The 20,565-nt window shown below is 39.3% G+C and overlaps 1 protein-coding gene across 3 annotated transcripts in view; it reads left to right on the plus strand.

Annotated features, from left to right (window-relative positions):
* LOC124147257 (ankyrin repeat domain-containing protein SOWAHB-like) overlaps positions 1 to 19,133 on the plus strand; it is a 43,802-nt gene extending 24,669 nt beyond the window's left edge. For all 3 annotated transcript variants that reach the window (XM_048380427.1, XM_048380426.1, XM_048380425.1), the window contains 6 exons: positions 673 to 745; positions 1,545 to 1,625; positions 13,133 to 13,168; positions 16,053 to 16,285; positions 16,578 to 16,678; positions 17,519 to 19,133. In XM_048380427.1, the coding sequence (XP_048236384.1) occupies positions 673 to 745; positions 1,545 to 1,625; positions 13,133 to 13,168; positions 16,053 to 16,285; positions 16,578 to 16,678; positions 17,519 to 17,600 (606 nt within the window). In that variant the 3' untranslated portion in view covers positions 17,601 to 19,133. The remainder of the gene's footprint in view (positions 1 to 672; positions 746 to 1,544; positions 1,626 to 13,132; positions 13,169 to 16,052; positions 16,286 to 16,577; positions 16,679 to 17,518) is intronic.
* Positions 19,134 to 20,565: the final 1,432 nt, after the last annotated feature.

The following is a 20,565-nucleotide window of genomic DNA, read 5'->3' on the forward strand; positions in this document are numbered from 1 at the left end:
TGAATCTAGATATGTTATGTAGTTTGTTGTAACGTCAAAGAAAGAAACATGGTGGGGTTTTTCTTATCTGGTTCCTGTTGTCTGATCGCCTCTGTGGTCGGAGCGTCTGCCTGGAGAGCGGAAGGTCGGTTGTTCGGTCCATGGCCATGTCATACCGAAAGACGAAAAAGATGGTACTTGTTGTTCAGCCTGGTGCTCAGCATTAGGGGGATAAAACAAGGACTGGTCGCCTCCGAGTCGGTATTAGATGGTATAGTGTGCTCATGTTCACAACAAAATTCATGTTCAACTGCAGCATGGTATCTCAGTGGGCTAGCCCTATAAAACCAGTATTAGTCTGGACTAGTACAAGCAGCTGCTCACACACACCTGTCGCTGTATAAGTGCAATAATCTTGGACGCAACGTTACACCCCATCCCACCTCTCCTCCTAATGTCCTGAGGGTGGTCGGGTAGCCTAGTGGTTAAAGAGTTCGCTCGTCACGCCAAAGACCTGGGTTCGATTCCCGACATGGGTACAATGTGTGAAGCCCATTTCTGGGGTCCCCTGCCGTGATATTGCTGGAATATTGCTAAAAGCGGCGTAAAATCATACTCACTCACTCACTACACCCCATCCCACCTCTCCTCATAATGTCCTGAGTACTTTATGCAGTGTTTTGTCCTCCCCAGGGTTACACGCCTCTCCACATGGCAGCCATCCATGGTCATGAAGACATCATATCTCTCCTGGTGCAGACATACAGTAAGTCTTATCTATACTGAAAACATGAGTGTCATAGCCATGTAATATAACAATACTGGTTGCTATTATATAGAATGTCTGTCTATCATTGATGTCTCCACAAAGTGACTTCATCATCACCAGCCTATGTGATTCATTGTTATGAGTGAATTCTTTGATAATGTGTTAAGTTTCAATTATCCATTCTCATGACGTTACCGTCTCAGTTCATAAAGATTAAACTGAGACGGTAACGTCATAAGAAGGGATAATTGAAATTTAACACATTATCAGTTCATAAACATTATACCCGTGAAGATTCCAGGGTAGAATAGGTCTTCAGCAACCCATGCTTGCCGTAAAAGGTGACTATGCTTGTCGTAAAAGGCAACTAACAGGATCGGGGGGTCAGGCTCACTGACTTGGTTGATGCATGTCATCGATCCCAATTGCGTGGAATGATGCTCATGATGTCAATCACTGGATTGTCTGGTCCAGACTCGATTATTTACAGACCACCTATAGCTGGAATAATGCTGAGTGCGGCGTTAAACAACAAACCAACCAACCAACCAAATCATAAACATTATGAAGCCCATTTGTGATGAATGAGTCAGATTGTGGGCAAACCCAGCAGTTGAACATAGATTTCAGTAGCTCGCTCGCTCGCTCGCTCGCCCACCCACCCACCCACCCACCCACTCACTCACTCACTCACTCACTCACTCACTCACTCACTCACTCACTCACTCACTCACTCACTCACTCACTCACTCACTCACTCACTCACTCACTCACTCACTCACTCACCATGTTCCAGGAGCTGATGCCAACATGAGGGACTTCAGCGGCAAGAAGGCCAAGCAGTATCTGAAGAACTCCGCCTCTACAAAAGCACAACGTAAGCGAATATCCTCCTATTCAGGACCCTATGATTCACAGACAATCACAATCAGTCTCCCCACGCTCCCCCAGGGTAGCCAATCACGGCGCTCCATACTGCACCTGTCCCTCAGCGATATGCCCAATCAAACGTCAGCTTAGATCAGCGGGTGCAGGAGTCACTGCACCATTCAGTGTGGCTCCTCTTGATTGGCTGAACTGACATCACAGGACTATGATGCCATGTTCTCTCCTATAACCATGGTAACAAAGTGTACCTTTGTAGAAGACAAGCTGTGCTGGTTCTAGTGCCTTCATGATGAAAGCTGACATTCAGATCTTGGCTCACTGAAGACTTGCTGGCACAAGATGTAGATATGAAGTGTTTCTAACATATACTACTCAAAACAAGTTAAAGAACACCCCATTCTTTCATATGCAATGACAGAGTAACTATTGTGATATGACAGCATCAGGTGTTCCTTAACTTCTTCTGAGTAGCATATGAAAACAGTGAAACTATATAATTATCAGATTTGCCGATATGTTGCTACAAAATCTATATCATTTGCAATCAGGCTTTTGAAAACAGTATAAATGGATATGTATAAATGAACAATTATTTGCTAGCCTTTACTTGCAAGATGATTTTATGCAGTGTTAGAAATTGGGACTAGTCCTATAGTTCTTGTCAAACTGCCCAATAGTTAAGATATCAAAAGGCCTTTTTTGAGGGTTTTGCTATATGTTATCATTATAAGAACTTGTGGACTAACAAAGTTAGTTTCTATCACTGTTATGGATGGCTGCCAGGTTAGATTAACACAGAGCAAGTTAGTTACTGACTCCTTTTAATGGCAGTTGATGATCTCAGGATTAAAAGACAACTTGAGACCTGTTAGGTGTGTGTTTAGTTTGAGAATATTGAAATATCTTTCTCACCTCACATGTGTAAAATCAGGGACCATTGAAACATATCTCGATGAACGTGATGAAAGGGTTGTATGTTTAATATAACTGACAATTGCACAGATACTACTATAGTAAGCAGATAAAAGCAGCCTTTGTTGGACAATTGTGATGATGCTGCACAGAAGTTGGCACTAACAAGTGTCTGTGCCTTGATGAACCAGATTATTTTACATTCACCAAACATACTTACATCTGATATTTATAACGACATGGCATATCATTATGATATTATCAGACAAGAAGGCATTTAGAATATGTTTTATGAGAATACCCCACATAACTTACATTGTGATGAACATTATGTGTTGAACATTCTGGACCCTGTCCTACTTTCATGTAGATAGTAGAATCTGCAGACTTCATCAATAATCTCACAGCACTGTTTGACATTTTCTGCAGTTACTCAGCTGGATGAAATTGCATGTTTCAATATTGATTGATAACATTTATGCATATTTTTGTGAAGTATGACTACATATATGACTATGTACATTATGCTCCTTGCATATCAACATTTATATTTTTGTAATTTTGATAAACACTGATATATCAGTTTAGCTTTGACATATATCAGGGTAGGAAGCATTCCATACCCCAGAACAAGCTGCCCTCATCACCTCTGCATTCAGTTGAGCGGGGCGTTCCTCCTTGGTTGAGTGGGGCATTCCTCTCTGATTGAGTGTTGCGTTCCTCTCTGATTGAGTGGGGCGTTCCTCTCTGATTGAGGGGGCGTTCCTCTCTGATTGAGTGGGGCGTTCCTCTCTGATTGAGCGGGGCGTTCCTCTCTGATTGAGCAGGGCGTTCCTCTTTGGTTGAGTGGGGCGTCCCTCTTTGGTTGAGTGGGGCTTCCCTCTTTGGTTGAGTGGGGCGTTCCTCTTTGGTTGAGTGGGGCATTCCTCTCTGATTGAGTGTTGCGTTCCTCTCTGATTGAGTGGGGCGTTCCTCTCTGATTGAGTGGGGCGTTCCTCTTTGGTTGAGTGGGGCGTTCCTCTTTGGTTGAGTAGGGCGTTCCTCTTTGGTTGAGTGGGGCGTTCCTCTTTGGTTGAATGGGGCGTTCCTCTTTGGTTGAGTGGGGCGTTCCTCTCTGATTGAGTGGGGCGTTCCTCTCTGATTGAGTGGGGTGTTCCTCTTTGGATGAGTGGGGCGTTCCTCTTTGGATGAGTGGGACGTTCCTCTTTGGTTGAGTGGGGCGATCCTCTCCAATTTTTCCAAATTTGCCTGCCAAGGAAACTTACTTTGGAAGCTTAGATAAACCTCTGTTTATAAGTTTTTATATGTGTGAAGTAAGCCTTAATTGGCATACAAACAAAGAATTTTAATATCTGTAAGAAACGGATTTGTTCTCATCAGCCTAAAGTTGCCATGGTTACTACCTCCCCTATATATCTCTACTGTCTTAGTTGAGGAACACATTAACATAGGAGATGTATTACGGTATGCCTTTTATGATAACTGCTTGAAGTAATATTATTTATTTATTTTATTATTTTTTTATCATGTCAACAAATTGCATTTTTTTTTTAAATAACCATGATATCTTTTCTAACACATTGGAAACTTATAACTGATAGAAAATATGTGAAAGCACTCTCCACTACTGAATGCAGAGCTGATATGTGGTTGTGTGTGTGTGTGTGTGGGGGGGGAGTAGCAAGGATATATAGGGGGAGACAACTCTGTATGTCATGCTACTTGTACTTATCGCTTATTGTTTCATAATGCTATTAGTATAGATCGTTCTGCTTTTTCATATTCACATATACTCTTTATGAACGTGGTTTATGAACATGATGAATGTGGTTCTCTTAGAAACTCTCTGCTTGTACAAACTTTACAATGAATTGTACTTGTATTCATTCATTCCATATGCTTGAGATCGGATGTTATGTTATTAATGAAGGCTTGGAATGTAAGTAGTTTTAGTCCTAATTTGGTTTTGTTGGAAGTCATGAATCGGAGGTTATTAAGGGTTTGTTTGCTGTGATATTTCTGTTCGTCAGATCTGTTATATGTAGGTTGTAGTTTATTAACGGTATTGTTTTGCAGACTTACTGCTTTGCATTTTACATTTTACATTTTACAGATTTGTTGGTTGTTGAGTGGAATTATTTTTAAGTAATGTATGGAGTATGAAAGATCCTGGTTCCATGTCTGTGGCTTTCATATGATGGATGGGGTAAATGCAGAATAAGATTGTAAGAAATTTTAACACCAAACCATCAACATGATCAAGCCTGAAAATGGTGTCTTGTATATAGCTTAAGTATCAGATGGGAAAATGTCCTAAAAATAAGGACATTGAAGCTTTTGAGTTGAGAGGCAGATTTAGACATTTATGGGTCTTTTAATGGGACATGACTTATTGTCGATATTGTGTGATGTAGAGTAAGATTGAGTAAAATTATGATCGGTCTGAAAGATTATTGAAACAATTATGACCGGTCTTTTAATGGGACATGACTTATTGTCCATATTGTGTGATGTAGAGTAAGATTGAGTAAAATTATGATCGGTCTGAAAGATTATTGAAACAATTATGACCGGTCTTTTAATGGGACATGACTTATTGTCCATATTGTGTGATGTAGAGTAAGACTGAGTAAAATTATGACCGGTCTGAACAATTATTGAAACAATTATGACCGGTCTGAACAATTATTGGAACAATTATGACCGGTCTGAAGAATTATTAAAAATTATCAAATAGTGTTGAGGCCCCAGAAGGAAATTTTTCTATTACTCACAGATGGGCGTTATCTTAACTTGAAGATTCAGTCAGCTGCTTGTAGTGTTTTGACAACTTGATCAGGGCTTATATTTCCTTGCCAGTTTGGAATGTTCAACAAAGTTAGCCATGTCACATGGCGTGAAATAAAATACATATTCAAAACTACCATATTACATGTGTCTAAACCTAGAGAACAAATGTAGTATAATTTGTTGATAAACTGGGTCATTTGGATTCAGAGCGTATTGTCTCAAAATGAGATTCAATGCCGTGAGCACTAAACTGTGCATCTGAAAAGCACTTATGGTGTATCCCTTAGGGCCTGTATTAGACTAAGTAGTATGCATCAGTTGGGCAGTCCCGCTTCATTGATGGAGACAGCCCACCTTTAAAGCCAAGGTTTGATCTGTATGCTGTAGGCCAGACTGTTGATCTGTGTGCTGTAGGCCAGACTGTTGATCTGTATGCTGTTGGTCTGTATGTCTTTTATAGCTGTATGACAAAGATGATATGCAAAGGTTTCATCTTCAGCGTGTTCAGGCACTGGAGAATTACGTATTGTATACTTGTAAGTTGCCCCTCCAACCAACACAATGTCGGCATGGTGTGACATTGGCATGGATCTCTGTTGGACCTCTGCTGGACCTTCTTCACACTTACATAGGACCAAACTTCAACCAAGACCACGCTCTCTCTGTGTCCAGTCACAAGTGTAGGGGACTCTCTCGAAACAGGCAGTACTGAAGTCCAGCATCCTTGTCCAGAGTTGAACCTGGCACTAGTCCTATTGTCCTTGTCAAACCGCCCAATAGTAAAGGTATCTTAACGAGTAGTAGAAATTTGCCATTTTTAAGAGTTTCACCATATGTTATCATAATAAGGACCAGTGGACTAAAACTTTGTTTCTACCGCTGATTGTCAGATTCATATAGTATCCTAGTTGTGATAACACTCCATTCCAAAAACTATCAAAAATTAAAAATGTTGTCTATTATTTCAACCTTCGCTGTGGTGGTTCTAGATGTTGAAGCACATTTAAGGCTGAAATACATTCTTGAGTAGCACTGTAAATCAACATTAATTCAACATAACCTGGAGTTTTGTTTTTGTACTTTATTGCTTGAAGTTGAAAGAATTTTTGTCTCACCCTGTATTTATTGACATGGACATAAATGTCAAATTCAACATTCCTTCTAATAGTTGATGTATTGCTTGATTTCTAGACATAGAAGGATTGATCATTATAGGCAAAATGATAGGGCTTTCATCCCAGATCTATCTGACGAGATGTATTAAGGTGGTGTTGAATAACAATATAGACTCTACATTCTCACAAATGTCAAACATGATGACAGTCAAACACTTTTCTTTTGTTAATTTCCTTTTTCTAGCTGTCAAAATGCTTGAATCTTAATACAAGAAAATTTTTTTGGTTAAGAACAGACAAAAATGTTTTTGATTATTGTGGCTTGTGATGGTCGCACACCCATGGTAAGCCCTTGCAGGCCACCAGTACTGTCTGGTTAGAGAGAGGTCCACTGATCTGAGATAACTCCCTGCTTGCCCATCAGCTTACAGTGTAATAACGTCTGGATCATATGTTTCTCGTGTCTATGCTGCATTCTTTACTTCCTCGTGCATAGACCTGTTTTCCATGCAGTCACATGTTGCTTACATGTTTTCATAATATCTATCACTTGTATTATTTTTAGTACTTGACTGAATAAAGAATCTCCAATTTTTGTTAATCCTTCATTGTAGTCCTGCAGCGAATGTAATTTGAAAACGGCTGTAAAAACTCTTCTGTAACAGAATCTGTTTGACAGTGGGCATCATCTTCACCAGCAGAATGCCTGGACACTTTGACAGAGATGATGACGTGTTTGTTGCCATGGTAACACCAATCTCATTAAAATCAGATCTTAGTTCTCGCTACTGCTAAACAAAGATCTGAGGACATCCCATTACGGGTCACGTCAGACCGACCTTGCACGAACTTTGACCGACCAATGGAATGACCAATCAGATGGCAGCTTTCTTGTGCTTTACGGGACAAATTTCAAATTGGCGACTACACTTCGAAACATATTTAACAAATTCTCGATTACAATTTTGAAACCTGAACAAAAAAAACATTCTGGAATGGCTTATAGATAGTCTAGATTGTAAGGATTCAGTCGTTCAACCCGTAATTATCGTTCGGAATACTCAAAGTTTTCGAGATTGCATGATTGGAAATCACATTCCGACTGTCACTTTCATAATCTGGTAAGCGACGCACTGATTGGTCGGATGAAAGGTCGTTCTGACGTGACCACTAATGGGATGTCTTCAGGTCTTTGTTTAGCGGTAGCGAGAACTAAGGTCTGATTTTAATGAGATTGTGGTAACACTATCTGCACAACACATTGGCTAGATATTGATAGACTTGGTGGGATGAAGTTATCTCCAACTGGTGTATATTGTTTATCTCAAGTGGTGCCCACCTGCATTTATCTCCCGCTCTCAGTTCTCCCTTATCTCCAGGATTTCCCCTTGACCCGGGGGCACGAGTGGCCTAGTCGTCTAAGGCGCCGCGATTCGCTGTGCAGAGTCGCATCCCTTGTGCACGCCCAAAACCTATGATTGTGGGTTCGAATCCCGGTTCGCCCCGATTATGTTTCTAGGTTTGTCAGTACTATACCCGTGCTCGTGGGTTTCACCGAAATGGTTAACGTCTTAGACCTGCATCACTTCGGGCTTTCCTCCCACATTAAGCTGACACGCCGTGATATAACTGGAATACTGTTAAAAGCGGCGTTAAACCCAACTCACTCACTCACTCCCCTTGACCTGGAGATAATGGAGTCTGCTGTATGTAGTCGGAGACTCGCGCTCTACATGTATACATGTGATGTTTGGAACTTGGATTGTGTTGGAACATGTGGAATTCTGAATGTTCACACTGTTTCATTTCATGGTTACCATGGTAACAATTTCTTCCTGAGTCATTTTTTGCAAAACTGAAAGCATTAAAAGTCATCATTTGGGTATTATTGCCGAACTTGTCTCGGAGATTTAGCTGGAGATAAATGGCATGTAGACATTTTTGTGAATTTATCGACTTTTGATAAGATATTTTTCAATGTTATTACCAAATTTGAGAAAAACCCGCAGGATATTTGGATGACAATCTATCAGTCTCCAAGAAAATGAACCAAACATGCTGGTTCGGAAGGTGAGTGGATGCTCCCACACAAGACAGAAGATTGTTGTGAAGGCCATATTTTGAGACCTCACACATCCTCTGCATCAGTTTTCTTGGCTTGTCTGAATCTTTACATCTTCAAGCTCTGTTATAACCTGGAAGCATCACGCCAGTCTTCAGCACTGCCCTGGTGGAGCCAGGACAACGTCAGATGCTGTGACATGCACTGCCGAGGATGAACTGCCAAGATAAAGTAGATACATGGAGTTTAATCCCCAGGAACTGGATTATTTATAAGATTTGTAACATGTTGCTCTTCTTACTTAATTTCATATGCTCACTTTGTTCTCATTCTCTCAAGTGATGGATGTGGGACTTATGTTTTTAATTTATTTATCTTAATTGTGGAAACCATTCTTGTTCAGGTAGTTTTATAACAAAGTAAATCACCAGAGCAGTTTTTGAATTTGCCCATAATGGCAAAGATTGATAAGCATTTATAAGGTTTGTTAAAACATTATATATGCTATTCTTGATATTACTTCTGATCTACACCCAACTGCTGCCAGTGCAACTCTATTATATCTTCTATTGATATTAATATTCAGTTCTACAAACTCTTGTTTCCAGCGTCCTCCCATTGCCAAGCCATTAATCTCTGACGCCATCAAGTATCTCAGTCACTTTCAATCAAATCCTCCGTTCCCAAGACCAGCACCAGAGTCTAGGTTGTACTAGGTTCCTGTGTCGACACTATCCGTGGACCTTCACAGTCCAAGTTTCACTTTACCTTACCAAATATTCAGGTTTAAGACTGAAGAAGTTGTCATGACATGTTACCAATTTTACCTCAAGATTTCTAAATTCTTGCATTGCCTTATCCCAATCCTGCTATGATCTAAATGACCCTGACTGTGGACGATTGACCAGTGACCACTAATGATTGACCATTGACTCCTGACCATTGATATCCGTTAAGATTCGGGTTCGAATTGGTCTTCCGGAACCAACACTTGTTGTAAGAGGCGACTGACAGAATCAGAGGGCCAGATTCGCTGACTTGGTTCATGCATGTCATCACATCCCAACTGCGTACATCGATGCTCATGATGTCAATCACTGGATTGTCTGGTCCTGACTGGATAATTTAGTATTTACAGACCGCCATCACATAGCTGAAAAATGGCTGAGGGCAGCGTCAAACAACAAACAAACAGACCATTGACTACTGACCATCCCTGTTTAACTTCATGTCTATTGAAAATATAGAATACTGCTGGCTCTTATTTTTAAAATGTTAAATAATTTTTTTTGTGTTTTTAATTTAGACATTCTTTCATCATTTTATTTTATCACCTGATTTGGATCAGGACGCTAATCCTTGCAGGAGGCTGTCAGAGATTTGGGTGGTCTGGCACTGTGAGGATTGTACCTGACTTGAACTTTTCAATATTCCACCTCTTCTGAAGATTTTCATCTCAATGAATTCCAACATCACAGATTACAATGTTTAAGAATCATTAAAATTTTAACTCCACAAAGGAGTTCTATCAGAAAGACATTTATAAAAATTATCTTTTCATTAATTATTTATTTTAATTCAACTCTTATTTTTTATGTTAAATTGACACAAGACACTATTTGATATAAACATTTATATTGTGTGTGTCTTTATGTACATGTGTGATTTAGTATGGCTTAAATAGAAGGCTAGTTTCAATTCCTCTTGCAAAGATATTTTCCACCTGCTATGGTAAACATCTTTGTTGGAAAATCTTAGGCAGTATCTATTTGTTTGTCATATGTAACTCTATACTAAACTTGTTAATCATACTAAATATGAACTTTGAGAATCAAACCAATTTTCCAGTAATTCTATCAGTAAACAGTGATTTTTTAATATGTTAAACCTTTTATGGAATACATTAGAATATTAACTGATAATGCTCCTAAGTGCTTCATGGTACAAGTGACCTGTGTGATTTTTGTTGTTGTACTAATAGTAATATGACAGTAGTTATGGCATTGCTGTGAGTGAAAGTACTGTTATATGGAAGTACTGTTATAATACTGTGTGGATGTACTGTTATAATACTGTATATAAGTACTGTTATACGCCAGGTAGTGTTTGACTATGAATTGCCCTCGAATCAAACATTTTGACAGGGACGGTGTAAGCTGTCAGTTATGTATTTTTGTTTGAAATAGACAACTTTCAGCCGAGTGAAAATATGCATTTGATGTGATGGTAAGTTGTTGCAACTTATTTCCCACTTTGACATGTGAAGGGACATGTGCATGATATTCCCACCTGGGTGGTCACTGTGCTTGTGCCTTCTGTTGTAATGAAATAGACATTGACATCACATCTTTAGCGACAAATCACTGAACTTATAACAACACGGTACATAGATGATTGAAGGGGGCACCTGTCACAGGAGTTATTTATAATCTCATATCATCATCATCATCATCATCGTTGTCATCGTCGTCGTCACCATCATGATTCTTCATCATCATCATCGTTGTCATCGTCGTCGTCACCATCATGATTCTTCATCATCATCATCATCATCATCATCGTTGTCATCATCGTCATCATCATCATCATCCACCTCATGACCATGCACTGCATCAGGAACTAATCACGTATCCTATTCACTGACATTTGAATGAGGAGACCAGCCTGCATCAGTATGTTAGGCATGAAATGATATTAACAGATTAGGAAATTAATCAATATTAATACCTTTATGTACCTCAACTCGTCTGCATATTTGAGAGCATTTGAGACTAAAATCGAGTTATTCACAAAGATAAACATTATTTACTTGTCATGAAGTCCGCTGTTACTGTGTTTGATAAATACCGGCAATGCTAAAATCTTGCAACTTAACATTCAGAACGTTTGAATGTTCCTTTCTGGGTTTATTACTTCATCATTTACTTTTGCCTCTCAGTTGTTTTTTTAGCAATGTCCTTGCACTATAGTGGCAGGGGACACCAGAAAAGGGGTTCCCACACATTCTACCCATGTAGGGAATAGAACCAAGACGTACCTGGCAAATTCTTGAATCACTTGACTGCCCCACCGTTATACATAAATAGCTCTACCTAACATTTGGACTGATTAATATAAGGGTAACGCTATTTTTCAGGGCATTATCATTTACAGAAGCCTGAGGTCTTCCATTAACTACCCGACGAAGGAGGGCAGTTGAAAAGACAGAGGGCTTCTGCAAATGATAATGCCCTGAAAAATAGCGTTACCGTTATTAAAGCTGATATGGATAGAATTTGTTATCAAATAAAAACATTTTAAACATTTAGTGCAATGAATACAAATTTCACTGACCCACTTTTAGAAATACATGTATAGAAACATCATAGAACAAACCAGATGACGTCACTAATGAACGTGACGCCACCTTTCCCTATTCCAATGACGTCACCTAACAGGCGTGACAATAGCCCGTCGTCAAGCAATATGAGGGCATTATCAAGTTACAGTGGCCCACTCATTTCAGATGACTAGCGGGCAGTTTAATGATAATGCTATTCATTCTAGTTATAATGGGTTCCCATGACCCCTCCTGGATGCAATGTGCATGAGATGCAAGGAAAGCCCAAGGAGGAGATAGTCAATGTTCCTGGAACTCTCAGATTAACGCAGACAGATGCTAAAGCTGTGTTAGAGGAAGTTGCAATGCCTCTGGTTGCCTCATCACGGGGAGTAGGGAAGTGCTGCTTGTGCATCATGGTGACAAGGGCTGCAGTTTTCATAGTCGGTGCCCCAGATGATTGAGTTCTTGCAGGATTTAGTATCATATGACATGAGGGTGACGATTTAGCTGATTTTCAACAGGAAGTGACTTCATCATTCAATGATAACATCTCACATCAGAATCACAGCACACAAAACACTAATCCGCATAGACACATAACAAACATCATCTAGATACACTTATTCATACCAAGCAGGGGACAGCATATGTTGTATATGTAAATCTACTTTATGTATTTTTCCTACAATGAGAAAAAAATCAAATTTGTTGTTTTTCCTTTTAAGATGAAGCATGTACAAGTTAAAGTGCTATTGATTTGTTTCCTTCGCATGGTATTGATTTGTGAATTATTTCAACATTTTGATTTCCCATTTGACCTCTGCTTTGAGTTGCTGAGAATAGAAAGGTGATGGTTAAGATGTTGATCTGTACGATGATATTCAGTTTCTTGTGACCTGCCTGGCATGTGTCTTATGATCATGCATGTTCCTCCGTTGGTTTCCCTGTGGTGTAGGAACGTGTGATAATTTGAACTAGTGTTGTTATTTGTTATATTGTAAACGTGACAATCATAGTGTTGTATAGTGTTGTTTTAGTGTTGTGTAATAGCAACCATTTCATGTTGATTATGAATCATTGTCAAAGTGATTAGCAATATATAAATTTAATAATTAAATATTTTATCATATCAGGGATGAAATTGTGTGATGGTAATTTAATTGTGTTCTGAATAATGATGTAATTATTAACACATGGAATACAGACTTTCTATACCTTTTTTTCAGAAACTCTTTTATTTGTATAAATTATTTCTTTTCCTTTCAATTTTAAATTTATCTTCTTTCAATTTACAGAATTACTTCTAAGCCGAACACTACAATCAAATCTGGGTATGTAACCAGTAGCCTAGCCGATGGCACTCTTACTAACGCCACATATAGCTTCTTTCAGTGTCCGTGGTTATGTTTGGAATGAATGAAAATATCAGAGACGTAGACTGCTTTGTACACAGTATACCAAACACATTGTGTCATCCCAAGTCTTGTGTCGACCTGTAAAGATCCGGGGTAGAAAAGGCCTTCAGCAACCCATGCTTGCCGTAAAAGGTGACTATGCTTGCTACTAACGGGATCGGGTTGTCAGGATCGCTGACTTGGTTGATGCATTTCATTGTATCCCAATTGCATGGATCGATGCTCATGACGTCAATCACTGGATTGTCTGGTCCAGACTCGATTATTTACATAACGCCGTCTTTTAGCAGGAATATTGCCAAGTGCGGTGTTAAACAACAAACAAACAAACAAAAACAAACATCCCATGCCTCCTTCAAAGAGTTCTGAGGACTTTACATGGACTCCAAGGCCCACGTGCACAAAGCAGTCTTAGCATTAAGACTATCATATGTTTATGATAAAGGATTGGTGTTACTATTATTGTTGTGCTAAGATCACTTTGTGCAAGTGGACCCTTGGGCTTATTTCATACAACAGTCCCAGTGATGACTTGTTTAAGTTAACTATGACTGTTGATCTTCATGGTGCTTCTGTTCCTTTGTGAATGGGTGCTCGACCTGCTTGTATATATTCATTCATTGCATTTTGTACACTAAGGACAACTATTCTTGAATGCTTTTTATGAGCTGTACATGACAGAAACAATACTTGCAGTGACAAAACATATTCTACTCAAAAAAGTTAAGGAACACCCACAATTGGAAGGCTGTGTCACAGTGTGTGTTGCAAGACCCACCAGCCATGAATTATCTAGAGTCATACGAAAAAATAGAGTCTTCTTTAACTTCTTTTGAGTAGTATATGTTAAATAATAACACTTGCAACAGTTACAGCCTTAGAAATTCATGCTTGTCTCCTGGCCTGTGACTATTGAATTGTGCTGTGACAAGTAAAAATCCAATGATGGTAGTCCTCAGACAAGTAGCATTTGAGGGCTGTAGTTCTGAACAAGTTCTTTATGCTTCAATTTTGGTACAATTCAGAAGCGAATGAAACTGACAGAATATAAGCATAGTAAATAAACAATGTAAACATGTTTGTCTTGTTCAAGCAGAACTCCCCAATAAGTCTTCAGAACTTGTGAAAAAAGTTTACATTCGACACATTTCTAAGGCTGCTGTTAGTAAGTACCCCCATGGTATTCTTGCTTAAAGAACATGATGTCCTCAGTGACGCCATCTCCAGACTACAAGAACTGATGTGACATTCCATCAGTTTGTTGTATCTGGACTTATCACATCACAGGAGTGCATGGCTTGAAACTGGTGTCACACTTACATCCTGTATGTTGTTAGGCCAAATAAACATATCTGTGTTTCAGGTTTCCTTGTATCACGCATATGTTTTCATCACAGAAGTAGTCGATAAAAATCAGATGTTTCTACATGTTATCTATCGTTTCTTGTTGAATATTGACCTACGAATTTGAGAAACATTGCAACCAACTGGCCTAAACAAGCCACTGGTGTTGAGCTTTCTTTAAAAATATATCAAATTTCAAAAAGAACCCAAGCTGCTGACCCATACTTGTTGGCTTGGAACCAGAAACAAAAATGTGTTTTTTGTTTGGCCTCCTGCTGATCTGTACCTGTAGAACTATAGAAGACTGCTTCTTTCTCTGTGTGGTTGACGGATTGGTTTGTTCCTATAGCAGTTAAACAAATTCCATGCTAACAGTCTGTCACTTCAGCCAAGTGTCTGAAGTCCGAGTTATGAATAATTTTGATTGGTCTGGTACACTTTGCCAATGACAACCTACATTTTAACCAAAATCTGCTGGAGAGTGTCAAGCTACAATTTTGGGCCTGTTTTTGATACACCTTTGCTTGTACAGTTCTAGAATGTGTTTTGTTGGCCTGTAATCAGGTAATCGCACTGCTTGAAACTAAACTTGAAAGTGGAGGGGTCTTCATCCTAACCCTGATGTTAAACAGTAAAGATCTATGTGTCCCTAGATTCATTCCCCTTGATTTCAATTGATCAAGTGTCAATTGTAGAAGTATATGCCAGTGAGCACATTGGTAAACCCCTGCTGTGTAACACATCCATGAGTGATGGCAGACAATAGATGCAGCAGTGCTGTAAGTAAACAGGCATTCATCCACACATCCAGCGTTATGTGTCCCTCTGACACTGTATCAACACAGACTGGTACTGTATCAACACCGACTGACACTGTCGAGTAGAGCAGGTATTGTGTCTAGTGCTGAAATCAACATACGTCAATTTCCTGTATTGATAATGTAAACAACGTAGGTTAAGTTGTGCTTGTGTTATGTGTCAACTGTGGAGGGTAGTCATCTGTGTATTTACTTGTGTTAGTCATGGTCATCTGTGGGCATCACAGACTGTTGGAACTGCATTCAAAACATACAAAAAATATACGTCTGACATGAGTTTCTTCATATTTTTTGTAAAACATTTTGTTTGAAATACCAAGAATACTGACTATGGTATATCACATTCAGGACTTCAATGACTTGACATCTGAAAAAAATGTAAAAAAGTAATGTCAATTATGTCTCAGTGGCTAAAATAAATAATTATTGATTGACAATTCAATAACGGAATTTGTTAAGACATAGCCATAAGATCTAGATTCTATCAAACCAAGCTGATCGAAGTGTTAGGATAAGGGACAGGCAAGGAGGAACTGCAGACAGTGTGTACACAGTAAGGTAAGTAGATGTACGAATCACGAGAAGTGATCGAGATAATCACGGGTAAGGATTGAACAAATATTTGGGTTACTTCTCAGGTTCTGGGCGTTCTCTGGATGACTCCTTCATGAGGACGATGTCGTTCAGGAAAAGTCACCGCGCCAGGGCGATCTCCTCGCTACTTCAAGCCACCTCCAGCATCACCCGCACCCAGACGTTCAGGTCCAGCTGGGATGGGTCGTCCGAGAACCTGAGGGGGGAGAAGTCCACGCCTGATTCCTCCCCACCCGGCAGCAATACGTCCTCCCCGTCCTCGTCCAGGAAGGGATCGGTATGTTCACAGTGGGAAGCTACTTACTTACTTATATTGGAGATTTCACATGCGCTTTCCGACTGCAGCGTATTTCGCACACGGGCCCGGCCAGGCCATTTAATGTGTTTCTGAAAAGGGGAAAAAGTTGTTTGGCAATCCAGTAGGGGTGTTTCTTCAACTACTGGCTACATACCAGTAATTGTAGGAATTTATGTCAGGCTTATTAAATAACTCTTTGTTTCTTTTGAATGTGAATATTTTGCCCTGAAGAAGGTTCCCTGTAATGAGTATTGCTACAATTTTCCCCCAGTTCTCCAAACCAGATCGTGACATGATGCCGCCTCCCTCAGCTCCGACTCGCAGGAAGAGAATGCCAGCGTCTGGCAGCGGAGATAATTTGTCCATGGGCAGGTGAGTTTTGGAAAAACTGTCACTTCGGAAGGAGCCATGAACACTGTGGCAGCTGAAGCCTTTCACAGTGGCTTCAGAAGAAAAAACATTTGAAAGACAAGTGTAGATGCAACTTATGCTGTCCTTCAAAGCCAAAAGTCCACCTCCATGGTCTAGTGGTAGAGCGTCCGCTCGGAGAGTCGAAGGTCTGGGGTTCTATCCCCGGCCGCGTCATACCAAAAGACTTAAAAGAGGGCACTTGTTGTAAGGAGCTAAAACAAGGACTGGTCGGCTCGGAGTCAGTATACTGTGTCTGAGTGAGGTATTCATGTTAAACTGCGGCATGGTGTCTCTGTGCTAACACTATAAATTGGCATCAGTCCGGACTAGTACAAGCAGCCACACACACACACGTGCATGCACGTCGCTGTATAAGTGCAATAATCTTGGACGCGACGTTAAACCCAATTTCACCTCACCTTACCTACATAACCAAAAATTGTTTTTGAATTACAGATATCAGTGTTGAAAATGTAAGATTGGGAGTTAATGCTAAGCCCAACATTTTATCAGCTATAAAAAACAAATGCAAATCTGATTCTGTATCGTAGGCTCTAGACCAAAATCTATCTGCTGTCATATAGCTTGAATATTACTCGGTGCGGCGTTAAACAACAAACAAAATCCTAAACTTGAATGAGGGTTCAGATAACCCTGTGGTAAAAAATTTTTTTCCTTCTGCCTTCAAATGGGTACATTTGTGTGTGCAAAACCAGGAATATTGTTAAAAGTGGCATGAAAACTTACTCACTCACCCATTCACTTGAATTCATGCTCTTGTAATTTTCCATGCTCTTGCAGTCCGTCTGAGAAAAGTCTAGGGTCAAGATCGGAGTCTGACCCTTCACTGACCACACATTCAGCCAAGATGACCTTCATCTAGATGCAATACACTGCCGCCGCCAGAAGTGCCAAGCTACTACAATATCAAACACAGACTTGTATCTGTATCGTTTACTTGCAAGTTCGTGGGGCTGTGTATTGCCAATGTCATACTACAATATGTTGCAAGAATTACGTCTGGGTTGTGATATGTATTGCAATATATCATCATTAACATACGAGTATGTTTTCTTACACTTTCGTACTGCCCTTCGTTATAAAACCAAATTTTTACCTTACAGAGGCTTATGATTGAGTAGTCAAGAGGCATGGAAACCATGGCACCCATTTGTAAAGCTTAATCAATGGAGGTAACACAGTGAATGTAGTGGCAGATAACAAAATTATTATCGTTTCGCTGTATGAGAAAGATTTTAATGTATATCATTATTCTTTCAATTTAGCATCATAAACATCCTCAGTGGAATATACTTATAGTTGAGAACTTGTTCCTCAAGTGCATTGAGATAAAGCTTGTTATATAATGGGAATATAAACTAATATGAAATACTTGCATCTGTTTAGTGCTGACTTGAATGAATATTAGGCATACATGCAGCTGTAACAAAGCTATAGTTTCCTATTCTAGGAGGAACTTTCAAACGTCCATTAAAATTAAGCAAATCGTCATGTGAATCAGTTTAATCAGAAATCAAAATCACATTCTCACCTTCAGCCTTTGCGAAATGTATATATATATCGTACATATGAAATTATCTTTTAGTTTTACATTATGAGATTGCTAGGGTCATTTTGTATAGTTATTTGACGTTACTTTATGTTTGATAAAGTCAACTAGTGTTCAGATATGGAAAAGTTGTATATACATATGGACTTGTACATGAATGTGTTCATTAGCTGAGAATTGCTGTAGAAAATTGGTGATTATTTATGATGTTTACACAAACAATATTTGTATGAATATATATATGTGCCTGTGTGATAATCCTTTTGTGATCATGTTAGGGCATTTGTTTACATGTGATTATCAATTTGTGGTACTCACAGCTATTGAAATGTTTTGTTAAATACATTGTGGCATGGTTACCTTTGTACTGCTGAAAATTGCCGATACTTTTGACAAGGTTTAGACAAATCTTCCTTGTATTTCTTGGATCACAGATTTGCTTGGTCAAATCTGATGAAAAAATAAAAATAAATTTCTTTCAAATTTGCTTTTATTTCAGCTATTTGTAAACCTAAGCATGGCATGGTTTGGATAAATAGCAAATGGATGTGATTGTGACTGAAGGCGTATGCTGTTGTACTGTCCAGTTAAAAACAACAGTTCATTGTTCACTGCCACCATGAGGCCATTATTATTATTATTATTATTATTATTATTATTATTATTATTATTATTATTATTATTATATTCGACATAAAAAGCACCCAGGGCGTTCTCAAAAATAGAAATAGGGGGCTCTTATTACAATATTATTTTGGTGAAAAACAACAGAGTTGAAAGATCGTAAATTTCATGGTTTATACTGACAACCTGAAATGTTAATATACGACAGATATATTTTTTCCAGGATTTAATTGCCCTAAATAAGGATGCATATAAGACACATATTATACACGAATAAATACATCTTTTGTACATTGATCAATCGGAAGGGGTGCTAATTGGGATTGTTCACTAGCCAGTATATATTCAAATATCACTGTGGGCGCTAATTAGAGCAGGGCGCTTATTACGTCGAATACGGTATTATTATTATTATTAATCCAACTGAATATGTGATTCCAATAATTTAAGATGGTCCTCATGAAATAAAGCTTATTTCGACCAGTGATGTCTTTGTGAGCTCATTTGACACTATGCTGCAAAGTACGGTTATAGTGAACTCAAGGGGACCACTAATTGTAGTCTGTTATATCCATCAGTTCATTATAAGGGTGTTCGTTATTACCATAGTTTACTGTAGTTCTTTTATAGATTGAACCCAAATATGGTCTTCATGATGTTATTGTGTGCATGAATGCTACCTATGAATACCAAATGATTAAGAGTAATGACAGTCATGCAGGATACACTGGGTATGGTGAACAAAGCCATGGTTGTATTCTGATGGCTGAGGGACCATGCTGGTGTACATGTACACATATATATATAGTGTGCCACTCAGTTTGTTTGTTTGTTTGTTGTTAAACACGGCCCTCAGCAGCAATATTCCAGCTATATAGGCAGTCTGTCAAAATGCAGTCTGGACCAGATGATCCAGTGATTGACATCATGAAAATCGATCCACACAATTGGGAGGATACAATGACATGCATCAACCAAGTCAGCGAGCCTGGCCACCTAATCCCGTTAGTCGCCTCTGACAACAAGCATGGGTTGCTGAAGACCTATTCTTCACGGGGGGTGCCACTGAGACTAACAATGGACTTATCAACAGTTGACAGCAGCAACACCTGTTCTAGATGTTTTGTTTGCATCACACCACACTATAGACCAGACAATCCAGTGATTGACACCATGAGCATCTACTCAACTGGGATACGATGACATGTATCATCCACGTCAAGAAGCCACACCACCCGATCCCTCTAGTCGTCTTTTACCACAAGCATGGGTTGCTGAAGGGCAATGCTTACCTAGATCTTCACAGGGGTATGGAAGTCGTACATCATGCAGCAACCTTATAGCTGCTACACTGGTCAGCTGAGCCAGGAATGTGCTGTGTGGCGTTTTGCGGGGGTATGATATTTCTTCACCAAACCTGGCACATAGATAGATCTAGTGGTGAACTGGTGCTTTTGTAAAGTTTGGGATGTTTTAAACAGACATTTTCATTGGAACAAGTTTCATAGATTTATTCACAAGTATTTATCATTGCAGTTGTTATTGATGACTTTGTCCTCTTGTTTGGAATTAACAAGAAAACTCTGTGGAATCATTTAACCTTGTAAATGAGATTCTGTTACCTTGTAAGGCATGTCTTTGTGGAATGGTTGTC

The sequence above is a fragment of the Haliotis rufescens genome, unplaced genomic scaffold (assembly GCF_023055435.1).
Source record: "Haliotis rufescens isolate VD_foot unplaced genomic scaffold, xgHalRufe1.0.p SCAF_30, whole genome shotgun sequence".
Classification (NCBI taxonomy): Eukaryota; Metazoa; Mollusca; class Gastropoda; order Lepetellida; family Haliotidae; genus Haliotis; species Haliotis rufescens.